Genomic DNA, 24,599 nt, shown 5'->3' with positions numbered 1-24,599 from the left:
GAATGCTCTTCTGGTTATGACAGGAAGAATACTACAGCAGAGGTATTCTTTGATTCTTTCATTTCATACAGAGATAGACAGGACATGTTGAAACCTTTTACTGATACTCGCATTTAGTTTGAGTGGAAGACTGGAACTATTAGAAGAAAATGTTTCTTGGAAGAGATCTTGAAGGAATAAGTACTATCAAGTATGCAAGAAATACCGTGTGACTGAGGAACCCACACAAACAGAAAAATGAAAGTTACAGACATCAACACTCAAAGACTTGCAAGCACATGTTGACTATGTTTTCAGTTTCACATGTACATGCTGCCAATATCTTTCATATTACTGTACGAGCTGAAATTTTCGCGGTGGTTTTATTTTCGCGAATTTCGCGAATCGCCTTTGAACTGCGAAAATAACAACACGCGAAAATAACAATGTGTGAATAACTAAGTTCAGTTAGACCCTCGCAACCGCGAAATTAACAAGACGCGAAAATGTCCTCCAAGTAGCAATTCGCAAAGATATCTGTACGCGAAAATTTCAGCTCGTACAGTATGTAAAAGTGAAGGCTCTGTAAATCTGATTTTTTTTTTAATGCTTCCAATTGGGTAAATGTACAGTCTGCAAGTGACCTGATTTGTCAGTCTTTTTACCAAAGTTTGACACTTTTAGCAATTGAGTCACCACATTGTAAAAAGCATCTTTTGAAATTTTTAAGCAAATGATTTATTGCATGGATTGAAACATTTTGATACTCATGCAAATTTTTTATAATTAATATATTACAAAAGTCTGTACTTTTGCCCTGCAAGGTAACTTTCTTTTTTGGCCGTATTCAAGCTGCAGATAATGTGTTTATAATAATACATATGTAGCGCTTACCAACTTCGATATTCAGGACCACTGCTTTTGAAAGTTTCTTACATTACAGATGTTACATGATTTATTATCTTATTTTTAGCGTAAGTAATTTTATGACAGAAAAGTTGTCTATAGAGGAAAATAATAACTAAATATTAAGTGATTATTGTGTGTTAGAAATATTCTACATGATAAAAATGTACCAATGCATGTGAAAAACAAGGGGAAAAATCCTCAATACATAGGCCTACATTGTACTACACTCAGATTTGGTGTCTTTTAGAGCAATGAAAAGTGTACATTTCTCTGGAATGTTTGAGGTTGTCTATACTCTTTTGTATCAGTGAAATTCATATATTTTGAATCTTTTGATACTTTGTATACACAAATGGCTTCTCAAGGTAGAGCACATTTAATTTATGTTGCAATCCTGTCTCTGCCAAAGGACCATGACAAGTGTACGTGATTGTCTTTGCTACTCAGAGCTGCTATTGTGCAGTCTCTAAGCTAGCAGCCTCCTTACTGGGTGCCATATTATCTCTTGATTTCTCTCTTTATGACATTACAGTGGTTTGTCCACACCTGCATAAATTACCTGCAGATTGCGTCCACTCTGAAGACTGTAAATTCATATCAAAAACATGTTTAACCCGTCGAGGATGGTTTGATTTTGCTACTATGCGCATTTCCCGTAGACATCTGCCCAAAGTATACTCGGGACTCGTCCTCAACGGGTTAAAGAGAGGAGATTTTTCATGCATAGATTAAACGTAGCGCCCATTTTTCATGCCATACCTTTTCCATACACACTTAATTTTAAACAAAAAGTAAAATCATTCCATGATCAGTTTAGGCCTACTTGGGGGTCAATGGCTGGTCAAGTGATATTTGGGGACTTCATTACATCAGCCAGATATACATGTTTGTACGCTCGATGTGCAAATACAATTGTGAATAGCAGGAACCAATTCTCTCTCAAGAAAGATTGTGGCCCAATCCATAATAATGCTAATTTGCTCTTTTTGATTAAAAGGGTCACATGTAAATGCATGCTATGCCATTGCTTCCATTGGATGTGAAGTGTTCTGATGCATGTTTGATGCAGTCAATATTTGCATCTTACAGTTGCGTAATTGTTTTGCTGCAAAGATTATGCTTTCTATGGATTTTAGAGCTATAGGCCTATATAGTAATTTGTTGGCAAGATTTTTGTCCTAATTTTTTCCCCCTCTAAACCCAGGTCTGCACTGAATGTATTCATGCACAGGTGTATCTTGTGATAATTTCTCTTACTATATGTGAGATTATATAGTAGAATTTGAATATTCAAAACCTTTCATTTTTCCCAAAATTGTGTACCTCAAAACTTGAGTGACGTGAAAGCAAAATTTATGCAAGGGTAATTCACAGTTTCTGTCTTTTTTCCTTATTTATTTATTTTTTTTTTGATGAAAAGTACACTCCACCTGAGTTACTAATGTGTGTTGATATCATTCCATCTGCCTCCTGAACGAGGAAGTCAAGTGCTCTTTTATAAAGCCGGATATATGAAATTGTGTGGAATATGCCTTGATATCATTCTACTATTATAACGTCATGGACTGTTGTATCGATTCACTGTATTCATGTATTCACTGAATCCACAAACTGTAAATGTTTGTTTGGGTTAGGCCTATCCTCCCATTTGTCTATATAGACAGTACAATATGATTTTAATACATATTTAATTCCATACCCATTGCTGGCAACTTCGCTGCCGCCATGTAGATGATCATTTTTCTCTGAAATTTGTGACGATATCACATAAAAACCATCCAAATGCTATGACAAAGATGTGTTGGTTGTACATGTATTTTCATGAGCAAGCAAACAAGCAAGTGTAGTCATGCAGTGACCCCATGGTGGTTGTAAAAAATGATATTTAAAAAATCATCAACAAACTTGACTACATGTACATTTGGTTCTGAGTCATTAATTCCTTAGAATTCCCTTGCTATTCTTTATCAAGACAATTACATGTAGATTGGTGACAAAGAAATTTATCCTCTTTACTATCGTTTTTTTTTTCTAATATTTTCAATGCAATATGACCAAAAATAAAACAGAACATATTTTTTTTTGATCTTTACTTATTTTCTCAGCATTGGCAATATATGTTAAAAGAATGATAAACTTTCAATATGACAAGTTTACATATGGTGCACTCCAGTTTGTTGGTAAGGACATTGAAACTCCGTCATTACATGATATCACAATAAACACACCCAAGCACTTGGTACATACCATACTCTCAGAGCTATTGAAAAGAGGAAAATATCAGTGATAGAATGAAACAAAACAGAACAGAACAGAACAGAACAGAACAGAACAGAACAGAACAGAACAGAACAGAACAGAACAGAACAGAACAGAATAGAATAGAATAGAATAGAATAGAATCTCTTTAGAAGACGTGTCATTACGGATAGTTGTCTGGCAGCATTCGTAATCCCATAACTTGCCTGAAGACCCCTAGCCTGCTCACATTAGTTTCACAAAATAATGTTGAGATTTTATTCTTATAGGCTTGTGGGATGGATAGCATATGCAATTGGAGACAATTATTAGGCTCCACAAGTGTGCCTGCAGGTGCAAGTAGTTTACACCGCAATAGAATTTTGATTGATGAAAATCACAGTCGTAGAATTGAAACATCTTCCTGTAAAATTCATCACATGTTTCTGTGGGGAACATCGCAGCTACTAGGTAAATTCTGAGACTTTTGTAGGAGTTTTAATTGTGTCTGAGATCACTTTTTTTTTTTCTGGACTTCACTGCTTGGAGGCGTCCAGATAATAGAGAGGGCCACATTATTGAGGTCAGACTGTAGGCCTACTGAATCTCTAGGCGTGTCTTCATCAGCCCGAAGTTTCAAAATAGCGCGCTATCTTGCGGTTACCAAACTAGTCCGATGTCAAGATAGCGCGCTATCTGTGTAGTGAAGACGCAAATAGCGCGCTATTTGATCGGGAAAATTTCCCCCGAAATCTTGGTCTAGTTCGTGAACTAGAGCGCTAATTCGTGAAATTGCGCGCTATTTCGGGTGCGTCTCCATCAGCCCGAAATTTTCTCGATCCCTCCACGCTTCTGGTCAGCCAGCTGGCTATTGAAAGCGCATGTACAAGCTATAGTGATTGTGTATAGTGCATACACTCACGGCGTATTCAAGGATCACATGTGTGTACTAGGCCTATACTGTTGTTGACATCTTTAAAACCAGGGAGGTGATTCCGTGCATGCTAGCTGTTTTTTGTAAACTTCTTCTTCTGGTCCACTCTACCCTATATAGCTAAAGATTCTTGCAGATTGTGTGTATTTTGGATTTGTTTAAACATTGCAATTCGTTCATTTCATATAAGATGTGTCACTGGACAGAAGAGTAGCGTTATTAATATCCCTTTGGAGAGAATTTGCTGTACTGCTCACCCCCCTGGTTGTAGTATCGTACATACGGTGTTGTAGGAGATTTTGAGCAGGAAATCCACTTTTGAACAGCGAGCTAGGCAGAGTAATGATGCAAAGTGCGCATGCGTCAATTTTTCGGACTAATTTCCCGAAGTATAGGCTGTTCGAGCTGATGAAGACGCACATTCGCTCTATCGGGCTATTTTCTAAGACCGCAAAATGTCCCGCTAGTTTGAACTTCGGGCTGATGAAGACACGCCTACTGTGAGTGGATGTGAGTGGATTTTCTCCACCGCCTGTCTGTGTGCCTGCCTGGTGGTGTTTGTTCTTCCTCGGCTGTGAATGCCCTTACAGACACTTGTCCTTCACCTGACTTTCAGCAGGAAGCTATGGGAAGCATTGCCCATGCAATGAGCTGCTGTATTATGCAAGCGGCGCCCAACTCACAAAATCTCAGGTGCCCTCCCCCCCCCCCCCTGAAAGTTATACATGAGATGCATTGGTGCTGAAATTCATCATTTATTTACCAGATTTTTTTGCCCCCACCATATTTGAACGAGAAGAGTATAAGTTGCAGTAATAAGAACAGGTATGATGTTATGTTGTGAGCAAAATTGTTGATGCAGTGACATATGCAATTAATGGCCCTATTTTTCACAATTTGAATGTGAGACAGGTTAAAGGGACTGTACAGTACTGGTTGAGGTGGGGATTCATGTTTAGAACATTCTTAAGTGAGATAATGAAAAGCCTCTTATGAAATATGAAAGATCATGTAATTTTAAGAAGGATTCAATGTTTATTTGATGAAAATTGGTTTTCAAATGGCTGAGATATCCAAAAAAGTGCTAATAATAAAAGGCGACATGCCACAACTTTATTAGGATCTCTTTGTTTCATCTTGTTTTTGGATATCGCAGCCATTTCAACACCAATTTTCATCGAATAAACTTTTGATACCCCTTAGAACTGCATGCTCTTTGACATCTCATAGAGTGGTTTCTGAATATCTCGCAAAACGTTAAAGGCTAAATCCTCACCTCGACCAAAACTGTACACACCCTTTAAATTGCTATAGGAATAGGCGAGTCACATACCTTGGGACTTTCAGTTCAAGCCTTGCTGTCTGATAGTTGTACGGTACTTGACAATAGTATTTGATTTTTAGTCCAGCGATATCACAATTCTTAAAATCAAAGTTATCATTTTTAGGTTAAAAGTACTGACATCCAATCAGTTGTAACTGTGTCTCTGTTATTACAAAGCCAGTTTGGTGAAACTGTGTTAATTTCTTAGCTTTTCTTCCTCAGTATATGCCATAGATTGTAAATAACAATGAGGATAAAAAAAAAAAAACAGCCTATAAGGTTTATTACAGCATTTGATTATGTTTTGTTTAGTATCGTTTGGTTATAAGGGGGAGGGGCATTTAATTATGTTTGCATTGCACAGTTCACAATTCACTGGATGAAAAAAAATTTGAGAAAAAATCTTGGAAAGTGCTCATTCTCTGGGGAAAATCCTGAGTGCAATTATATATATTAAAAAAAAAAAAAAAAAGAAAAAGAATCACATGAGTGAGGGAGCCCATTCCATGTGAAAAATACGAAACAGGTGACAGATTTATGGCAGACTGTGTAGGATTAATGATTTATCCATCGATCAGCCCTGGGGAGAGGGAGTAATATAGAGGGGAGAAATGATTATTAGATCCTCCACTTTCCCTCTTTTCCTCCCTTTATGGCAGATAAAAACATCACCAGTAAGATTGTATCTTATTTCAAAACCAAAGTGTTGGCAATCACACAGTCTTCACGTCATTCGGAAATAGGAAACAGGTGCTGAGCCATCGTGGGGGATTCCCCCAAGTGATGAAATTCATGTCAAACATTTCTTTCCAAGGTATTTAACCATACTGAGTTTCTTGGAATACGCAGTATACCTCTGGGAATCCATTTGGCAAAAAAAAAAGAAAGAAAGAAAGAAGAAGTTGTGAAAGTTTCTACAGGGTAAGTCCCCACAATATGTTTTTGCTATAAATGTCAGAGAGAGTAGGTTTTTTCATTTTCAAGGCCATTTCAACCCTCCTTCCAGTGATTGTGTTCCATTGAGGATGCTTCAACAAGAGAGGCAGACACATAATACCAATACCATTTGCTGAACCTCACACTTGAGGATCTGAAACGGCATTGCGGTCAGTCTGGTTAAAAGACGTTTCCTCGGCGGTCTGTTCATCGTCAAAGCTCATCAAAAGCCAGCGAGTAAGTTACAGAAAATTTAATTCAGTCAACAGAACAGGGAATGATCAGTGATATTTCTGCCACTAGTCCATTTCCAAGTGGCCATTTGGCAAGGGCATTGGTCATACATTTTTCACCAAGCAAGTGCCTACTAATTTTACTTGCCCTTGGCAAGTGGACCAGTGGGGTTGAACTATTTGTGTAGCACCCTACAGGATGTATTATGTGAAATCCGACACTGAGACAAAACTGGACATGGTCCGTAACTTGTTAACATGATCTATTCATGTGATATGGCATCCTACAAGAAATTTAACAGTGATAGTACATGTAATCTCAGTCATTGAACTGTCTTGCTCGCTGCAGTATTGCTTTATTTTGCCTTTGAGCTATGATATCAAAATCAAGCCTGTATAAAAGGAACAACTTTTTTTTTTCCATATCTGTGTAATATACTGTACCTCCTGTATCATATGTTCCCTATGCTGCTGTTGCTAGGAAATTTCTATCAAGTTTTTGAAGTGCCTGTGCATTTCAAACTCTTCTTACCCTGGCATCCACCACCCAGCCTCAACAGAGGATTGGTTAATTATTACTTACATTGCACGACATTGTGTTACCATATGTTATCGGTCAAGGTCCCTTATCTTGCGATAAGTGGAAGCTAATCTTTTAACCGTTTCATGATTATCTGCAACACAATCCCAACCTTGGGTCCTTACCAAGTGTCGTGATAAACCGATATTCTAGACAGTGACAATTGTGGCATTTTCATTGTGCTGCTACAGATGTAGAACTCGCTTAATAGTTGCCGACTGATAAGAATAGCTTCTCTTTAGGCATGCCGATACAATGTCTTCAACCTTGGCTGTTCTTTGTTTGCCAATTGGCGTGCATACTGGAATGCTTTCTTTGCTGCTTTGGCTCAGATGTCTAGACACGGATTGTCAATGAATAGAGATTATAATGTACCTACAATGTATTTCTCCTATTAAAATCCATATATCGTGTCACCGCGGCCTTCCTGCCGAACATTGCTGCACCTGAGTGGGCTTGTCATTCTACAACTTTGTCAGAGTTATGGTTAGATGAATTACTGAAGGCTGATGAAGAAGCTGTGCAAATTAAGCTCAGTACCGGGGACTTGGGACCTACATGTAAAGGGTTAGAGTTTCAAAATTTCTACAAATTAAAAAAAAAAAAAAATCACAGAGTTTAATGAGGCAACTGGCTCATGGAGATGTGTTTTACTCCTTTCATTCTTACTTCTGCTTTAGGTGAATCACCTTGATGGTTGAAGAATAAAAAATGTTGCACGTCAATTGATGTCACTCAGTGAACAGTTTTATCTTTCTGGGGTTTTTTTTTAAAGAATCTGAATTAATTGCATTTAATGCGATTAAAGTGTGTTTTGGTATGGACAAACCCAAGCATTCATGGAAGAGCAGAAACGTGCTTGTCACATGCACTTAAGCCCACACACACTGACACACAAACAAGTCAAATCTACATGATAGGTTACTAATACGCGTAGGCAGTGTTTTTATAGTGGCCTTCTGAGACTCGGTGAGTTCTCAGTAACGACATAAACCTTCAGATTCCAGACAATTGTCATCCACGTCTGATCGCATAATCCTCCATCATCACACACCTTTGTTTTCCCCCTTTCTGTCTCTTTCTGCATCCAGCGTGCGCTCCGACATGCTGACCCGCCTGTTCCTGGCCCAGGGGCGGTTTTGTTCCTCCCACCCCTGGGAGGTCATTGTCTGCACCCTCACCCTCACCATCTGCATGCTGTCCATGAATTACTTCACTGGCCTGCCCCAGATCTGCGGATGGAACTACGAGTGCGACCATGTGCAGGTGAAGACATAAATTGGTTCAATATCTTTGATGATGATGATGATGATGATGATGATGATGATGATGATGATGATGATGGTGGTGGTGGTGGTGATAATGGTGGTGGTGATGATGATGATATTCTTGCAAGAGACTTCCTGTAATTTGTTTTTTGCCTGTATGCCATAGTATCAGATTTATAAGAGCACTTCAGAAAGTAATGTGTCAGTGTAGACTAAAAGTGATTCGAAACTTTCCAACCTGCCAAGATATTCAAAACTTTTGCAAGATGTGTTGATAGCAGATAGAATCAATTGATGAATGATGGATTGGTGATAAATCAAATAGACACAAGAAGGAGAAAATCCCAGAATTTTCAGAAAGGTAATCTTGCTTGCATGATCCACAGTATCTGTGGATGGTTTGGCTTCTGGCTTGGTAAGTCTGAAAAATGACATGTGTGAAGATGCCCGGCTTCTCCTTCAAAGGATCTAATTTTTCTTCATTTCTTTTTCTGTACAGGCATCATCGCACTCGTCGGACATCATCATAATGTGTATAATGAGAACGCTAGCTGTCGTCTACCTCTACTTGCAGTTCACAAAGCTGAGAACGACAGGATCAAAATACATCCTGGGTCAGTGACTAGTCTTAGTTCCAGTATCTTTCATCACATAGGAAGTTACTGTATGCCTAAAATATATTGTACGGATTCTTTTTTTTTTTTCCCATAAATTTCTCACTTGGACTGATATTCACAAAATGAAATGCTCACACAAGTATGGCCTTCTGTTGCACATACGCACTATGTATTGTCTCCAAAGTGGGAGTATGGCATCTTACTTAGTGTATTTAGTACTATCAAACTGGACCCAGTAACTACCACAAATGTACAGAGATCATAACATTGCGTATATTTGCATCATTTACTCTATTTGCGAGTTGAGAGGAAACATGGAAAAATTGTGACTTGTATCTACGTGCAGACCTGACAGGTTTGTATGATTCTGCAAGGGGCTGCCTGAAAAATTTATCTATATGTATCTTCGTGGCCTTGAAAAAAAAAAAAACCAATAAAATCCTCTCTGATCTAGGCATTTCTGTTGCCTCTTAGGATGCATGAAACACTCTTAAGAATGTCTCTTTTAGTCCCTTCAAACATCCTGATTGTCGAGTGTCAATGTTGGCCACCCTGGTACAGATCATTATGAAATCTTTTTCATAGATATTCTAAATGCATTCTAAATCTTGAATTGTCTGCTTCCCCGGGGCCTCATAAAGCGAAATCTTGAGTGACACTTTTAAAGGAATGTATATAATCCACCACAAACTTGCGGGTAGAAGGGATCAAGACACAACAGCTTTTTGCTGACCGTATTTCTCACTTTGCGCAAGCTTTCCCCTTACAGATGATCCTAGATGAAAGGGGAGTAGTTAATCCTAGACATATAAGTCTTTTACCTCTTGAAATTGAAGTCATGAAATGCTTGAGAGGAAGCGAAAAAATTTGGGAGGTGCATGGAGGGCTGTTAAGCTCCTATTGAGGATCGGATTATAGGGATTATGCTTTATGTGTTTTGCTGAGATTTGTTCATTCTTTTAACTTTTTTTCCCTGTATGTGGGTGTATTTATATTCATTTGTTATACCAAGGAGGTACTAGGCGAGCGCCTAGTACCTCCTTGGTTATACGTCATACCTTGGTACTTTTCGCAAAGCTGTTTATTAGTGTTTGTGCAGTATTTAGTATGTTGTTTTTTTTATTCATCAAAAGTAAGAAAATATGGTTTTAAAGTGAAAAATATGTTTGCTTAAGATTAATTTAGCATGCCTAGCATGCTCACTCTTCTCATGAATTATGTGTACTTTGAATTTCATGATTCATTTTTATATTCATTTTTATTTTGTATTTCTTTGTATTTTGTGTGTTTCATTTGGTTACTCTACCTGAAGAAATGCAGTGCAGAAAAAAATAAAATAAAATAAGATATAATCAGGAATGAAATCAAATTTAATCAAATCATGTTATGATTCACTTGCAGGCATCGCCGGTCTCTTCACAATCTTCTCCAGCTTTCTCTTCAGTAGTGCCGTCATCCACCTCTTTGGTCTGGAACTCACAGGGTTAAAGTGAGTGGAAATGCTGCATTCCCATCCTGTCAAATAAGCCCTTACAATCCAAAGTGTGGATACTCTTGGATTATCATCCTTTAACCCCCTTCACACCCCCTCCCCTCCCCCCCCCCCCCCCAGAAAAAAAAAATGGTCATAAATTTGATATTAGGCAATTTTTTGTAGGGTTGGTTAGATGTTGATTTTATGATACTTCCTTTTTTTGGGGGGCATGGATGGAGGGGGAAGGATTTTTTTCTCTATCATGGTAGGATGATAGTTTGGGCAGTCATCCTCTGTTTTCTTTTCATTTTTTTTTTTTTTTGGGGGGGGGGGGTTGGGAATGGAGGGGGAAGTACTGGTAGATCCAGTTTGCATGTAGTCGATTACAGAGGCTGATTGAGAACACGTCGTCGTTATTTTTTTCTCTGTTTGCAGATAGCATTGTTCTAGAATTAAAATGTTCTTGTCGTTGATATGGTGTAGCCGAGATAAACGTCACGTGTGTGTTTGGTCTCAAATACACTTACTTTCTCGACCACTCAAGTGTATTGTTAATGATGTATAACAGCATTTTTTGAGGTTCACAGTGTGCCGAGTTCAACAAGACCGGTATCTTGTTTGCACAAGATAGAAACCAAATACCTCTAGTTTGCATTTCTGCCGTTATCAATGTCGTATCGGCATTCATCAAGACATTGACCCCCCTATACAAGGTGGAATGATTTGTTCGGTTCATGACCAGCGAGTCATTTACCTAGATGTTTTGTTTGTTTTTTAATGAAATAAAATTGAATTCATAGGTGCCGCTGGCTCAGCTGATGTGAACTTTGAAAGTTGCACCCTTATTTCTTATAAAACTGAGTCATATCACGATATATCTTTTATCTCTGCATATTGAGTGTTTTCATCTTGTTTGCGGATGTGACGTCAACAACAAATTGTTCTGATTTATCACTTCTGCATGTGTCAGCCTTGCTTGATAGCTTTTACCTTGGAAATGACACAAGATCTGCCACCTTAATCTTGATTTCTCTTGTTACTGAAGCCCCGTGTGGATTAGGGTGTGTAGATGATACGTGGATATGTATTGCACTTTGCTTTCAGCCTTACAATTATACAGGCTGTGCTCAAAGACATTCTGTTATCAAAGTATTTACCTGTGCTTGGATTGTAATTAGGTATTTCATGTGTTTATGTATAATGATAACGTTTACACAGGAAAATGACTTAAGATTTCATCAGTGCTTTGTGGCTACTCCGAGTTTCATGCACCACATGGGGTGCTATCATCAAGCAATTGACAGCATAGCATGTGATACATCAAATGATATCAATCTCACACAATGTAATGAAAGGTGCATTTCAAAGTGCAAAACATAATGTGTAAAAGGTGGTACACATGTTACCATGGTAATTGAAAATAAGGGAGGCCTCATAGGCAAAATAAACTACTTGTAATACACTACAGGGAGACTTCAATTAGAGCTCACTTCAGCATGTCATATTCATGAATATTCAATTGTATTCTAATGCATGAAAATTGAGTAATAATTATTATACATACTTTTACGAAAAGTTGTACAGGAAATCATTGTTGCTATTTAGAATATCAGCAAGTCATCAACCTTCCCAATCTTGGTACAGAGTACCCCGTAAAACCATCAGAGAAGGAAAACACAAAAATAAAAACAAAAACCCCCAGTCAGTACAGTACTTTTATGACTTCATTTTGATGCAGTGCACAATATTTTGCACCATGGAACAAAACGACATTGATAATTCATGCAATAAGTGAAAATGGTTATCATGGTTGCCATGTCTACTGTTTGTGCTACTTCCAGCGAGGCGCTTCCATTCTTCCTGCTCCTAATTGACCTGACCAAGGCGAGCGCCCTCACCAAGTTCGCCCTGAGCAGCACCTCGCAGCGGGAGGTGAAGGAGAACATCGCCCGCGGCATGGCCATCCTCGGCCCCACTATCACCCTGGATACTGTCGTCACGACGCTCGTCATTAGCATCGGGACGATGTCTGGTGAGTTTGCAGAATAATGCTGTCTAGAGAAATCATCCATGTTCATTGACTGTGTGAATGTGAGGGAATGTGTACAATTCTTTTCCTGTCCCAAAGTAAAAACTGTGTGGTACCACTGGGAAAAATAATTCTCAGAGTTCCGTTGTGAATAATTGATTATAAATGGCAAGGTACTCTTCCAGTTATTATGGAAACTCTCCAGGAGATTTATGCTGGAATAAACATGATGACTGCCTGTCCTTCAGACCATGAAACATCAGTGTTAGAAAGACTTACATTTGCTAAAGTACCACCATAGTATTTGTCATGTTTCTGGGTATAAGGGAGGATATACTTTGGGAAAGAGAAAAACAAACAGTGTGTGAAAGAAGTTATACATGAAGAAGGTAGTAAATGCTAATAGGATTATTGTGTTGCATATCTCAGCCCCAAAGGCATTATTTGTCAAATACCTGATTTTGCCGTCAACACTGAAGATGATTTGTCATTCAAAGAGTTCCTTTGTTGAGAGAAATTATTCCTGGAGTGACAGCGGTTTTGGTTTGATGTATAATGCTGACAGAATCTGCTTGTTCGAATTGTATGTTTTCAGGAATCAAGAAGATGGAAGTGTTCTGCTGCTTTGGCTGCCTGTCTCTCATTGCAAACTACTTTGTCTTCATGACCTTCTTCCCGGCTTGCCTTTCACTTGTATTAGAGGTAACGACCAACAAATCTTTTTCATAAAAGAAAGCGATATGACTCTTGTAACTGTGTTGCGTTGATCTCTTGTCTAACCTGTAAAGGCACTTGTGTTCGCATTTTTGGTTCTGAAAAACATTTTCATTATGGAGGAGGACCCCTATCTACAATATCTGCAATAGTGTTATGTCCAAGGCAGTCGTGAGAACTGTCAATGAATAAAGAAAGAGATAAAAAGAGAGAGAGAGAGAGAGAATGTGTGTGTATGTATGTGTGTGTGTGTGTTGTGAGAGAATGGGTTGGGGGATATAGAGAGAAGAGGGAAAACTGTTTGTTTTGTCAAGAGGATATCTTGTCACGTGGCATGCTGCTTGTACCATTGATTGAACACGAGCCATGTGATTAATAACCCTGAATGTCAACACCTGTTACACTGGTTGGCCATTGGGCAGGTGGTGCATTGATTGCTTACTTGTCAGGGTGTGATTGTTCTAACTCTCAATTTGAAATCCCTCCCCCCCCCCCCATTATTTGAAGATTAAAAAAGAAAAACCTGTTCAACTAGCCAAGTGAACCTTTGCTTTTGTTTGTATTTGGTCATGGGTACAAGTACATCTTGCCTAGAGTCAAAACAAGAGGGAAAAAATGTGGAGGGCCTTGTGCTGTTCCGTTAAATGATTTTTTTTCCCCTGAATTTGTCCATCCTTTAAATTATAGGTGTGAGTATTGAGATGGTGTTTTGAGGGTTATTGTCTGAAACAAATTCCAAGTTGTTGGTTCATGTACTTGATACAAACTTCTGCACATCATGTTGTTGTATGATTTTGTCTTAAAGGGACTATACAGTACTGGTTGAGGTGGGGATTCATGTTTTGAACATTCCTAAGTGAGATAATGAAAAGCCTCTCATGAAATATGAAAGAGCATGTAATTCTAAGAAGGATTCAACGTTTATTTGATGAAAATTGGTTTTCAGATGGCTGAGATATCCAAAAAAGTGCTAATGATAAAAGGCGACATGCCACAACTTTATTAGGATCTCTTTGTTTCACCTTGTTTTTGGATATCTCCGCCATTTCAAAACCGATTTTCATCGAATAAACTTTTGATACCCCTTAGAACTGCATGCTCTTTGACATCTCATAGAGTGGTTTCTGAATATCTCGCAAAACGTTAAAAGCTAAATCCTCACCTCGACCAGAACTGTACACACCCTTTAACCAAGTAGACATACTTAATCAAAGTTACGTTAAATTATGTGTGCACTAAAAAGACAAGCTAGGATATTATGGGGAGCTTCTTCAGTGTTATTTTCTTTCTAGCATTTGTAATGATTATCTATCTACCCAGTAGTCTGATATCAACCAATGTGGTCTTGTCTCTCACTCTCATTTCTCTCTGTCTATCTCTCTGTGGTCAATCACAGCTGTCAAACAGCAACAAGCACGGTCGTCCAGTGTGGCACCTCGGTCACTTTGCCGAGGTGCTGGAGGAGGAAGAAGACAAGAAATCCAACCCAGTGGTGCAGAGGGTCAAGATGATCATGGTGAGGGGTCAAGGGGCTACCCAGTCTCATCTCCATGAAGATTGTGAATCCATCTCATGTACCCTTCATACAAATTGTAGATAATTAATTTCTTTCAAATTGTTTTAACACTGATAAATACCATGAGAAAAAGCTTTGAACAGATGTTTGTGAGAAATGAGACTGTTACAGACACAGTCTTTCCCTTTATGTGAACATCATTTGCCACAAAAATTTCTACATGACAACTTGAAGAAGCTGTGATGAGGTGATTGTTTGTTAGGAAATATGATAACCCCAATCTTTCCCTCACTTATGTTTGATATGAAGCACAAATTGATGTTGGGACATTCCATGAATTTGTTTTTAGCAGTGTAGTTTATGCAGAAATTTCTTCAGTGGTGTCAAAATGAATCTTAAAGGTAGCATTTGAATCACAAAAAAAAACCTTTATTGGCACCAAATTTGTGATCTAAACCCATTCATTTGCTACATGGGCATGTTCTTTACCCATCTCTTTATCAGCTTTCTAGAGGAAGTCCATAATATAAACTAAACTGTCAAAAAATATGTGACAGACTGCAGGCTTAGGAGAAAAGAATGTAGGCTAATTTCTATTGTTCAGTTTGGTAATGTCTGTTGCATTTTGGTCATGCTGTGGCCATCTTTCCTCCATACATCTCTTTGATTCTTTCTATCCATTCATTCATTCTTGGCCCTGCCCGAATTGATGTTACCCACAGGCCACAGGTCTGATGCTGGTGCATGCCCACAGCTACTGGGTGGAAGGCAGCAACACCCACCTCATGAGCCAGGACAACCCATTCTTTGGCAGCAACCTGCTGACCAACAAGGAGATAGAACCGGACCTTCCACTCTGGCAGTTCTATCTGACCAGGTCAGTCACCCCTTTGAATGCCCCACTCAATTTTTTATTAACAGTTATAGATATGTATGCTCTAAGCTGCATTTTTTTTTTCATGTTTTATGCATGTGAGTTGAATATTTGCACTAAAAGATTTGTGATATAGTTATCATTCTTTTTGTCTTCAGTAAATGTGAACATGCTTGCAAACTGTAGTCTTTTTTTAATGCAGTAGTAAATTGCCTCTGATGAGGAATATGAGCAACATTGATGTGTAGAATGTTAGATTATCAGTTCTAATACTGTAAAACGAGGAATGTTCGCGTGCATTTTAATTTCGCGCATTTTGCGCTCCGAAATTTGCTAAATTAAAAGGGACACAAAAGTTCTTGTCTACGCTCTATGCATTGAATGCCAGTGAAGGTTTACGAATATTTCATGCCAAGAATTTATCATGTTTTACAGTATTTATTCCTCTCTTTCTCTGGCCTTCATACTTCCACTCATCTCTCTTTCCATCTCACACTCATCTCTTTTTCCATCTTACACTCTCCACCTTTTGTTTTTCCCCGGTGAATTTTTTTCCCCCCTGTCTTTCTGTCTGGCCATTCCTGCTCTAGGATGTGGCCGCCCACCCTGGACTACATCATCACCGCCATCCTGGCGAGCGTCTTGGCCGGACACTATATCCTCTTCTCAGACTATACCCAGAGCGACAAGCGTGTCTGCATCGCAGAAGGTCACGAGGTCGTCAATCAGGGGTCAGACGTTGAAGGTTTGTGTTTGTGGTGTTTAAAGTGTTTCTTTTCTCTCTTTTTTTGGCTAGATAGGGACTTAGAGATCATTGCAGTTTGTGGGAGGTTTGAATGTGTGTTATATATTTGATAGTCCATCTTTGCTATGTCTTCATAAATGTGAATCATATTTTGAAGAATATTTCATTCATTTTCATCACATCAAATCAAATCATATCGCATTCATTGCTGTCTGTGATACAGTTGCCATGTCATAACCCATGATATGATGTGATACTGAGTAGTAATGTGAAAAGTATATTTTGTTAGGTTGCACATTGGAAGATTGTGCCCCAGAAATGTACGAATTACGGATAAGTATTAATATCCATGGGATATTGTTCTCTTCTGCTTTGCTGCATAGACGTCGGTGAGTTTGAAGCTTCAGAAGGCGGTCGCCTCCCATCCACCTCTTCGACCAGTGACGTCAAGGTCATTGAACTCATGACCTCCCGGACCCAGGGTGTCCAGACCGACCCCGTCAAGGCGTCACCCCGCACCACGCCCCACACTAGCCGATCCTCCTCCCCGGTCACCACCCAGGGCCCCGCCCGATTCACCATCGGCTCCATCGGTAGTGAAGATGACGACGATGCAAAGGAGGAAGAGGGGGAGGAGGTAGAGGTCGAGTTGGTTCTCGAGAAAGAGCCGCAGCCTCCCCGACCAGTTGAGGAGTGTCTGGAGATTCTCAATCTTGGAGTAAGCTCCAATATTTTACTTTGTTATACCTCCATCATCCAAGCCCTGTTCAAAGACCATGCTCAGATGCGATGATCAAAGTTTCTCTCCAAAGTGGATGTCACCAATGTTTGTGTTAACATATTTAATAAGAAATTAATAAAAGAAGTAACAAGATGCAATTGGAGATGGACATGTCTTTAGGCAATGCTGTTTATCGATATCATACTCATACAATTTGTGAGAAAGTAATCTGCAAAACGTCAATTATGAAATAATCTCTGAAGAACAGACAGATTGTACAGGTCATGTGCTTGCAGTAAATGCTTGAACTAAACATCTTGTTTGTGTAAATTTGCATCTGTCTTTGCAGAAGGGCCCCGACGAGCTGACAGACGAAGAGATCTGTCTGCTGGTGGCAGGCAAGCACATCCCGTCCTACAAGCTGGAGAGTGTTCTCGGCAACCCGGAGAGGGGCGTGGCCATCCGCAGACAGATTGTCAGCAAGTCGCTTCCCATCACGGACGCCCTCGAGAAACTGCCATATGCCAGCTACGACTACTCCTTTGTGAGTTGACATTGATCAGGAGGTGGCTTTGGGTGATGCACACTTTTTGGTGCTTGTGTTGGTGTGGGATTTGGTGCTCATCCACATGAAGTTTCCTTGACTCCAATATATTTATTTTGATCCCATTTTTCATGCCAAATATGAAATTTGAATAAATTTCTGTCAAGATTTGATGTCTTACAAATGAGAATTTAAAACAAAAATGTTATCACTTTATGTAAAAAAGTTACTGCTAAATAGGCATGTTGATTAAAAAAAGAAATGAATAGGAAAGGATATCAGAAGCAGTGAGACACATTTAATCTGGAAATCTAAGAAATATGTAGCTACAGAACTTTGTGTTTACAATGTGAGAATTTCTGTTTTCCATTATCTAGGTGTCTGGGGCGTGCTGTGAGAATGTGATTGGCTACATGCCCGTGCCCGTGGGCGTGGCAGGCCCGTTGCTCCTGGACGGGAAGGAGTACCAGGTTCCCATGGCAACCACAGAGGGTTGCCTAGTGGCCAGCACAAATAGAGGCTGCCGAGCATTGCGGGTGAGTCTCTAGAAGCTGCAAGTCCTGCCACTTTATTTAGCAAGTCCAATTTTTTTTGCGAATCAGGACTTCACAACAATTTTGCGAGTGGTTAAATTCACAGGTGTGGAGTACAGGACTGAACGGAAAAATATATGCCTGCACGTCACAATTACGTCGGGGTCAGAGTTGATATCTTCACATGTTTCTAAGTTTGTGAAATAACGCGATGCGCGAAATTAGTGAAAACAAAAACCTTGCAAAATATTTGGCGTATGCAGTTCATCATCGTGTATGAAGAATAATTTGTAAATATTTATGGCCGTAGTTACACACATTTCAGAGTTGCATCTTAGAGAATATTTATGTGTGCCAAGAATAAAAGCTTCTAGGGGCATTTTAGATTTATGGTGTTTGTGCTTGGTTTTTGTAACTATTTTTCAATTCCCTCTTGTTTTGTTTTTTGTTTTTTGCCCGTAGTCTGCCGGAGGAATTCACAGTATACTCATCGCAGACGGCATGACAAGAGGCCCGCTGGTCAGACTGCCGAGTGCCATGGAAGCTGGGTAAGGGTCAAGGGTCAAAATGGGGAAAATGCATGCAACTATCCACCAGAATACAGTTAGCTTTGGAGATATACCTCTGGTAATAAAGATGCCTCCCCCCCCCCCCCCCATTGTTTGTGCCTTCCGTGCTCTGTATTGCCTTCTTCATTCTCAATTTCGGCCAATTTTTGTGTATCTGATAGCTGTTTTTATATATTACAGTTATCAGACTTGAGTCAGAGCTATTCTCTTTTATTCTTTTGTCAAACAACCAAGAGATAGACAAATTGTTAGTTGCTTTATGCTACTGAACACCATCAGTTGAATGTAATGAATTGTTCTACAGAGAGAAAGCCCAGTTTTGTTCATGTGTTTACAATTTAAACTTTATCCGATACTGATATTCAAGTGAGCAAAAGGACTAACTTGATACAGTGTTGTGTTCACATAGAAATAGCTGTAGAATAAAAAGTTCTGGAGAGATGTAGTTGAGAATTTCATTTTGTGTCAATCTTCCTTCTCTTTTTTATCATCCTGCTCATCGACAAACAGAGACATCAAGAAGTGGTTGGAGGTTCCTGAAAATTTTGCCATCGTGAAAGAAAGATTCCAGTCGACCAGCCGGTTCGCCAAGCTGATGAGCATCCAGACCGCCCTGGCTGGCCGCTACATGTACCTCAGGTTCAAGGCGGAGACCGGTGACGCCATGGGCATGAATATGGTCTCAAAGGTGAGAGAGAGAGAGATGGTGTAGAAGGATCAACATTTCTATGTTCGAGACTTATCGGACAAACCATAGAATTTATTTTGGGGGAAGATGATGAAATCATCTGTTGGGTGGGATTTCAGCAAGAGAAATTAATTTGTTAGAAGCATCAATCAGTGTGTAGTCTGTAGGGAAGTACTGTTACTGGAGATGAGAAATGCTTTAAAAAAGTGTGAACATCATCCCCAGGGAACATGGATTTAGAACCATTCAGATGTTTGTCTCGCACTGATCACCAGTTCAGTATTCTGAAAACCAGAGGAGGAAAAGTGGAGGAAATGAAGGAAAAAGATATCTCCTGTTGTAGAAGATGATGAGGAACTAACAGAGAAATTGTTTGAAGTCATGAATGGAGCAGAAAGGGCCAAGGATTTAGGTTAAGATGGGAAAGGAGGAGAATTAAGACAAAAAGCATCAGAAAAGCAGATAGATGGATTTTAGAAAAGGGTTGTAAGATGACGGAGGAGAATGGTACACCTCAATAACGTTGAGTTGCTGTGTGTGTAATGATCGTTCCAGGGTACCGAGAAGGCTCTACACGCCCTCCAAGAGCACTTCCCCAACTTGGAGATCCTCAGTCTGAGCGGTAACTACTGCACCGACAAGAAGGTGGCAGCCATCAACTGGATAGAGGGGCGGGGCAAGTCGGTGGTGTGCGAGGCAACGGTCCCTGCCCACATCATCAAGCAGGTGGGTACTCCACACACAAAAGTGTTGACAGTCTGCCATATTCCTTGAGTTGGCAAAACATACATTATCTCACCATCATTGAATGGACTTCAAGTTTTTTTTTTCCTTGGCCACCAAAAGTTGTACAAAGAATTTGGTGCTATTCTCTTTCAGCAGCAAACTTTACTTCATTCTTGGAAGAAAAACAATGATTTCATAAAAACAGTGTAAATACTGTGCATGGTTGTATTTCATAAAGAATGAACTGTAATTGATTATTCTACAAGCTAATGCTTCTCGCTGATTCGACAGCAAAAGTGTACTCCTTCTGCTCGTCTGTGTAGAAAATGATCTTTTCTGAGTGTATATTCTTGTGATTTGCATGTTTTATTTATTTACAGGCAAAACTTTTGTTTAGATTGTGATGCTTAGCCAATACCTCCATCATGATGTTTATTTACATCTCAAAGAAATTGCAGCAGATGAAACACATCAAGTACATTCATATATGTTTTCAGGGCTATGTGCATGGTGTGTTAGCATAGGTGCTCATCATTCAATTATTTTGATTATGTAAACTATGATATTTTCTCACCGTACATCAGGTGCTCAAGACCAGTGCTTCTGCTTTGGTTGACCTGAACATCCACAAGAATCTGGTTGGCTCAGCAATGGCAGGCAGCATTGGGGGCTTCAACGCGCATGCAGCAAACATAGTCACAGCCATCTACATTGCCTGTGGGCAGGTAAGCTTACTGACTTTAGTGACCCCTTTCAAAAGAACTTTTTTGAGATTATTGAAGAAAGTAAATTCCTTTGGAAGGTGTTTGTAACATGTTGTAGATGGTGTGGTGTGTTATGTGTTTGCCTTTTGAGGGCTTTTTTTTTTCTTTTGCCTCTGTTGTGATAATGTCTGTGTGGTGAGCTCCAAAAATCTGAGTAATTGTAACTACCCCATCACCTCATATCTATCATGCAAATTTATTGGACATCGATCTGCATGTATGTGTTTGATGTAGCACAAATTGCGTTACAGTAGAGCTGCTGTCTTGTGACTTTGTAACCCACGGTGAGCATCCGGCCTCCTTTTTCTTCTCACTAGGATGCAGCACAGAACATCGCCAGCTCCAACTGTATCACCCTGATGGAGACGAGCGGGGCCACCGGGGAGGACCTCTACATCAGCTGCACCATGCCCTCCATCGAGATCGGCACCGTGGGCGGAGGCACCGTCCTGCCCCCTCAGTCTGCCTGTCTCTCAGTAAGTCGTGATTGGAGCGGGCGGTTGGGGGTTTAAAGTACTCTTCAGTGGCGGATCCAGGGGGAAGCACACCGAGCACACGACCCCCCCCCCCCCTTTGTTTGTTTGTTTTTTGTTTTTGTTTTTTGTTAAAGCAAAAGAAATAAAAAGAAAAAAAATGGGGAGGGGTGTGTGTGCCCCCCCCCCCCCCTTTAATCTTGTAAAGGCGCCCCCTCTTTACGGAATTCCTAGATCCGCCCTGCTCTTGCAAAGATGCCAAGTCTCCTTGATCCTGCAAGAGACTCCCTGAAATTTAGAACATCCTGTCCTGATGATAATATATGAAAACCTCATTGTTTTGGGAATTACATTTGCGCATTGAAAGGCATGGAACACACTCGTATCTCCCCAATAGCGCTTTAGAACACCTCTCAATTCTAATGCCTAAATTTTGGTACCCTTGCACTAGTTTGGTGTCACTTCATCCATGGTTTGGTATGATACAAATCTAAAACGAATTTATATGCCTTGTTTGTTACAGTGTATTGCAACTGATGTAGGGCAATTTGTCAATAAGTTGCAATAAAAACGTCTCGACGGAAGAATTTCATGAATTGTTACAGTGTAGTAAGTACAGCTGTAAGATAAAGATTTGAAGTGGTCTGTGAAATAGCAATGTATTTAAGCATTTCTTTTTCAGTATTATTTCGGGCAAGACTTGTGAAAGGGTTTCTAAGGAAACCATGTGACATGTTTCCATTCTATCTGTTTCTTCGTTATGCAGATGATGGATGTGAAGGGGTCCAACGTCCACGGATCGGGTCTGAACTCCTCCCAGCTCGCGCGCATCATTTGTGCCACTGTCATGGCCGGAGAGCTTTCCCTCATGTCCGCCCTGGCCGCGGGGCATCTCGTTAAAAGTCACATGAAGCACAACAGGTACATCTAATTTTCTCTTCATTTTTCTAAGCCAATTAGAGTAACAGATTTTTCCATCTGTATTTCTCCATTTACTCAAAAAGAGACTCACAAAAGTAGAAAGTTTAAATCAAGACTATATCCCAATATTTCCCTCTTATGTCAGCGATAAAGTAAAAAGGCACTGGGGTGGTAGTAAAATATTGAAATGGAAATCAAGGCTTTAAGCAGCATATTCATCGTTCTCTTTGATATCACAAAACTGGAAAAGATATCAATGATGAGGCAAAATTGTATTTTGAGAACTATGTAAAGTTTACTGTTGTGTAGTCTTTGGTTGATTTGGAATCTTTTTTATTTGTAATTGGTATAATTTAAAAAATCTACCTCTTTACCTCTTTGCTCGTTTGTCCGCTACAGATCTGCCCTCAATGTCGCCAGCCCCTTACATGCCATTCCAGAGCTCCCTGTTCACAAACGAAGCAAATCCCTCGACTTCACGTCCCTGGCGGAAGCGGCCAATGCGCCGGGTACATGTACGGCAAAGGCTTCATGACGGACCTCACTCGCCACCCATCGCCACGTCACATAGACACCCTCAGGCGTTCCCTCTGGTGGGGATGGCTAGCAAAGTCTCAGCTGTAGAGACTCATGAACTTGTACTCACCAGGAGGGGGAGGAGGAGAAGCATCATTGAATGCAGTCTGTAGCATCAAAATGTTGTCAGATCATCGCGGAAAGTGTACCAAAGTATTCACTGATGGACCCCGAACATATCTGTATATGGAGATGGATTTGTGAAATGGCATCATTTTGCCGAAAATGTTTGTATTTATTGTGGAAGGTGAGACATGGGACAAGCTCACTCTTGCCACATCGTTAAGAGCCTCATCAGCCACCTTCATACTTTGGCTCCAAGCCGCAATGACCCAGCCAAACATCTGAAGAGCATTATATTTATCATTTGTATTGTATACGTCTGCAGCTCGGCGCCTTTATGTAGCATCTGCCCAAATAGTGAAGGTTCTTTTTCCCCACCCATCTCAAGAAACGTTCTCTTCCAATCCCAGTAGATTAGATGAACACTAGGTGGCTTGCAAGAGTAGTAGGAGAACTTAGGTTTATTTGGCACCAACGCAGTGAAACAAAGCCACAGATCCACAAGAGTTTGACTAGAATTGGACAATGCAGCTAATTTTAGGTGCCCACATCATGCCAGCGTAGACTGCACACTGACATATCTCTCAAAATAGTTGTTCCATTCCACTCAAAACTTTTTTAGATCAGTTGCTTTGATTTCACAGGTTTCTCTTCATTCTAGATTTATCTCTTTCAGGTAAAGTCTTATTTTGAGAACATCTTTAAACTGAAATACGGGATGCAGAATGACCAATGAGGCTTTTACTGTAGGTGCTGGAAGAGACGTGTGTAACAATCATCTGATCGTGTTTTTGCTATGAAACAAAGGTGTTGAGCATTAAGTTTTACTATCAGTACATTTATTACATATTGTGTTTTTATTGTATTTTGCTGATTTTGCTAAAGCGTGTGCCCTTTTTGGAAATGATAACAGATGGAAGTATTATAGCTCTTATAAAAAGTTTCAAACATTGTAAGTCCTTCAAAAACAGAACTTTTTAAATGGCTTTTCCTTGAAGTTTGATATGAGTCACTAGTTTTTTTTTTGCTGTGGTATCTGTACTTGGTTTAATGAATGCATGCTGCAACTGTTCAAAAGAGGATACATGCATGAAAACCGACGGCTTTTGTACTCATGCAAAGATGCATTTCAGTCTATTTATTTATCGTGTTTTTAGATTACGCAAGTTTAGCGGTAGATTCCCCCATTCCAATGATAGCGAGGTTCTAGAAAATGGGAGGGGAGAAGTGAGGGTGGAAATGGTTTCTGGGCCCTATCTGTAGAATACCAGTAAGCAAGTTAGTTCCAGTGATGGAGAATTTGAAGAGTGTGAGCAGCTAGCACAAGTAGCGTGCATCAGGGGCTTGCATTTGTGTGAGTGCATTTGTGTCTTCTTTCAAAGATAAATCATTCTTGAAAGACAAACACACACACACACACGCACACACACACTCACACACACACACACACAAACAAACATACAAAGGCAAACAAACACACCCGTCTAAATACAAGGGGATTTGTTGGGGATTGCATGGAATGATCGGCAGTATTATATGTAAAAACCCAGTTGCTGTGGCATACCTGCTAAGGAATCTTTGAAAAGCAGCAGCTTTTATTCACTTTTGTGACTTGATTAAATTCACAACTCATGCATGCTGATAAGGAATA

General features: G+C 39.8%; 1 protein-coding gene across 1 annotated transcript; it reads left to right on the top strand.

The window, feature by feature from the left end:
- Positions 1-8,231: 8,231 nt before the first annotated feature.
- On the top strand, positions 8,232-24,284 carry LOC140230752 (3-hydroxy-3-methylglutaryl-coenzyme A reductase-like). The gene is made up of 18 exons (XM_072310889.1): positions 8,232-8,399; positions 8,901-9,015; positions 10,420-10,507; positions 12,334-12,524; positions 13,117-13,223; positions 14,632-14,751; positions 15,474-15,628; positions 16,216-16,370; positions 16,754-17,088; positions 17,441-17,635; positions 18,013-18,171; positions 18,631-18,716; positions 19,248-19,425; positions 19,981-20,151; positions 20,736-20,876; positions 21,233-21,391; positions 22,155-22,309; positions 22,709-24,284. The coding sequence occupies exons 1-18, from the start codon at positions 8,238-8,240 to the stop codon at positions 22,842-22,844; spliced, it is 2,808 nt and encodes a 935-aa protein (XP_072166990.1). The 5' UTR covers positions 8,232-8,237; the 3' UTR covers positions 22,845-24,284.
- The last annotated feature ends 315 nt before the right edge of the window (positions 24,285-24,599 follow it).

Source organism: Diadema setosum, chromosome 7 (genome assembly GCF_964275005.1).
Source record: "Diadema setosum chromosome 7, eeDiaSeto1, whole genome shotgun sequence".
Taxonomy (NCBI): Eukaryota; Metazoa; Echinodermata; class Echinoidea; order Diadematoida; family Diadematidae; genus Diadema; species Diadema setosum.
This window is presented reverse-complemented; position numbering and strand designations above follow the sequence as displayed.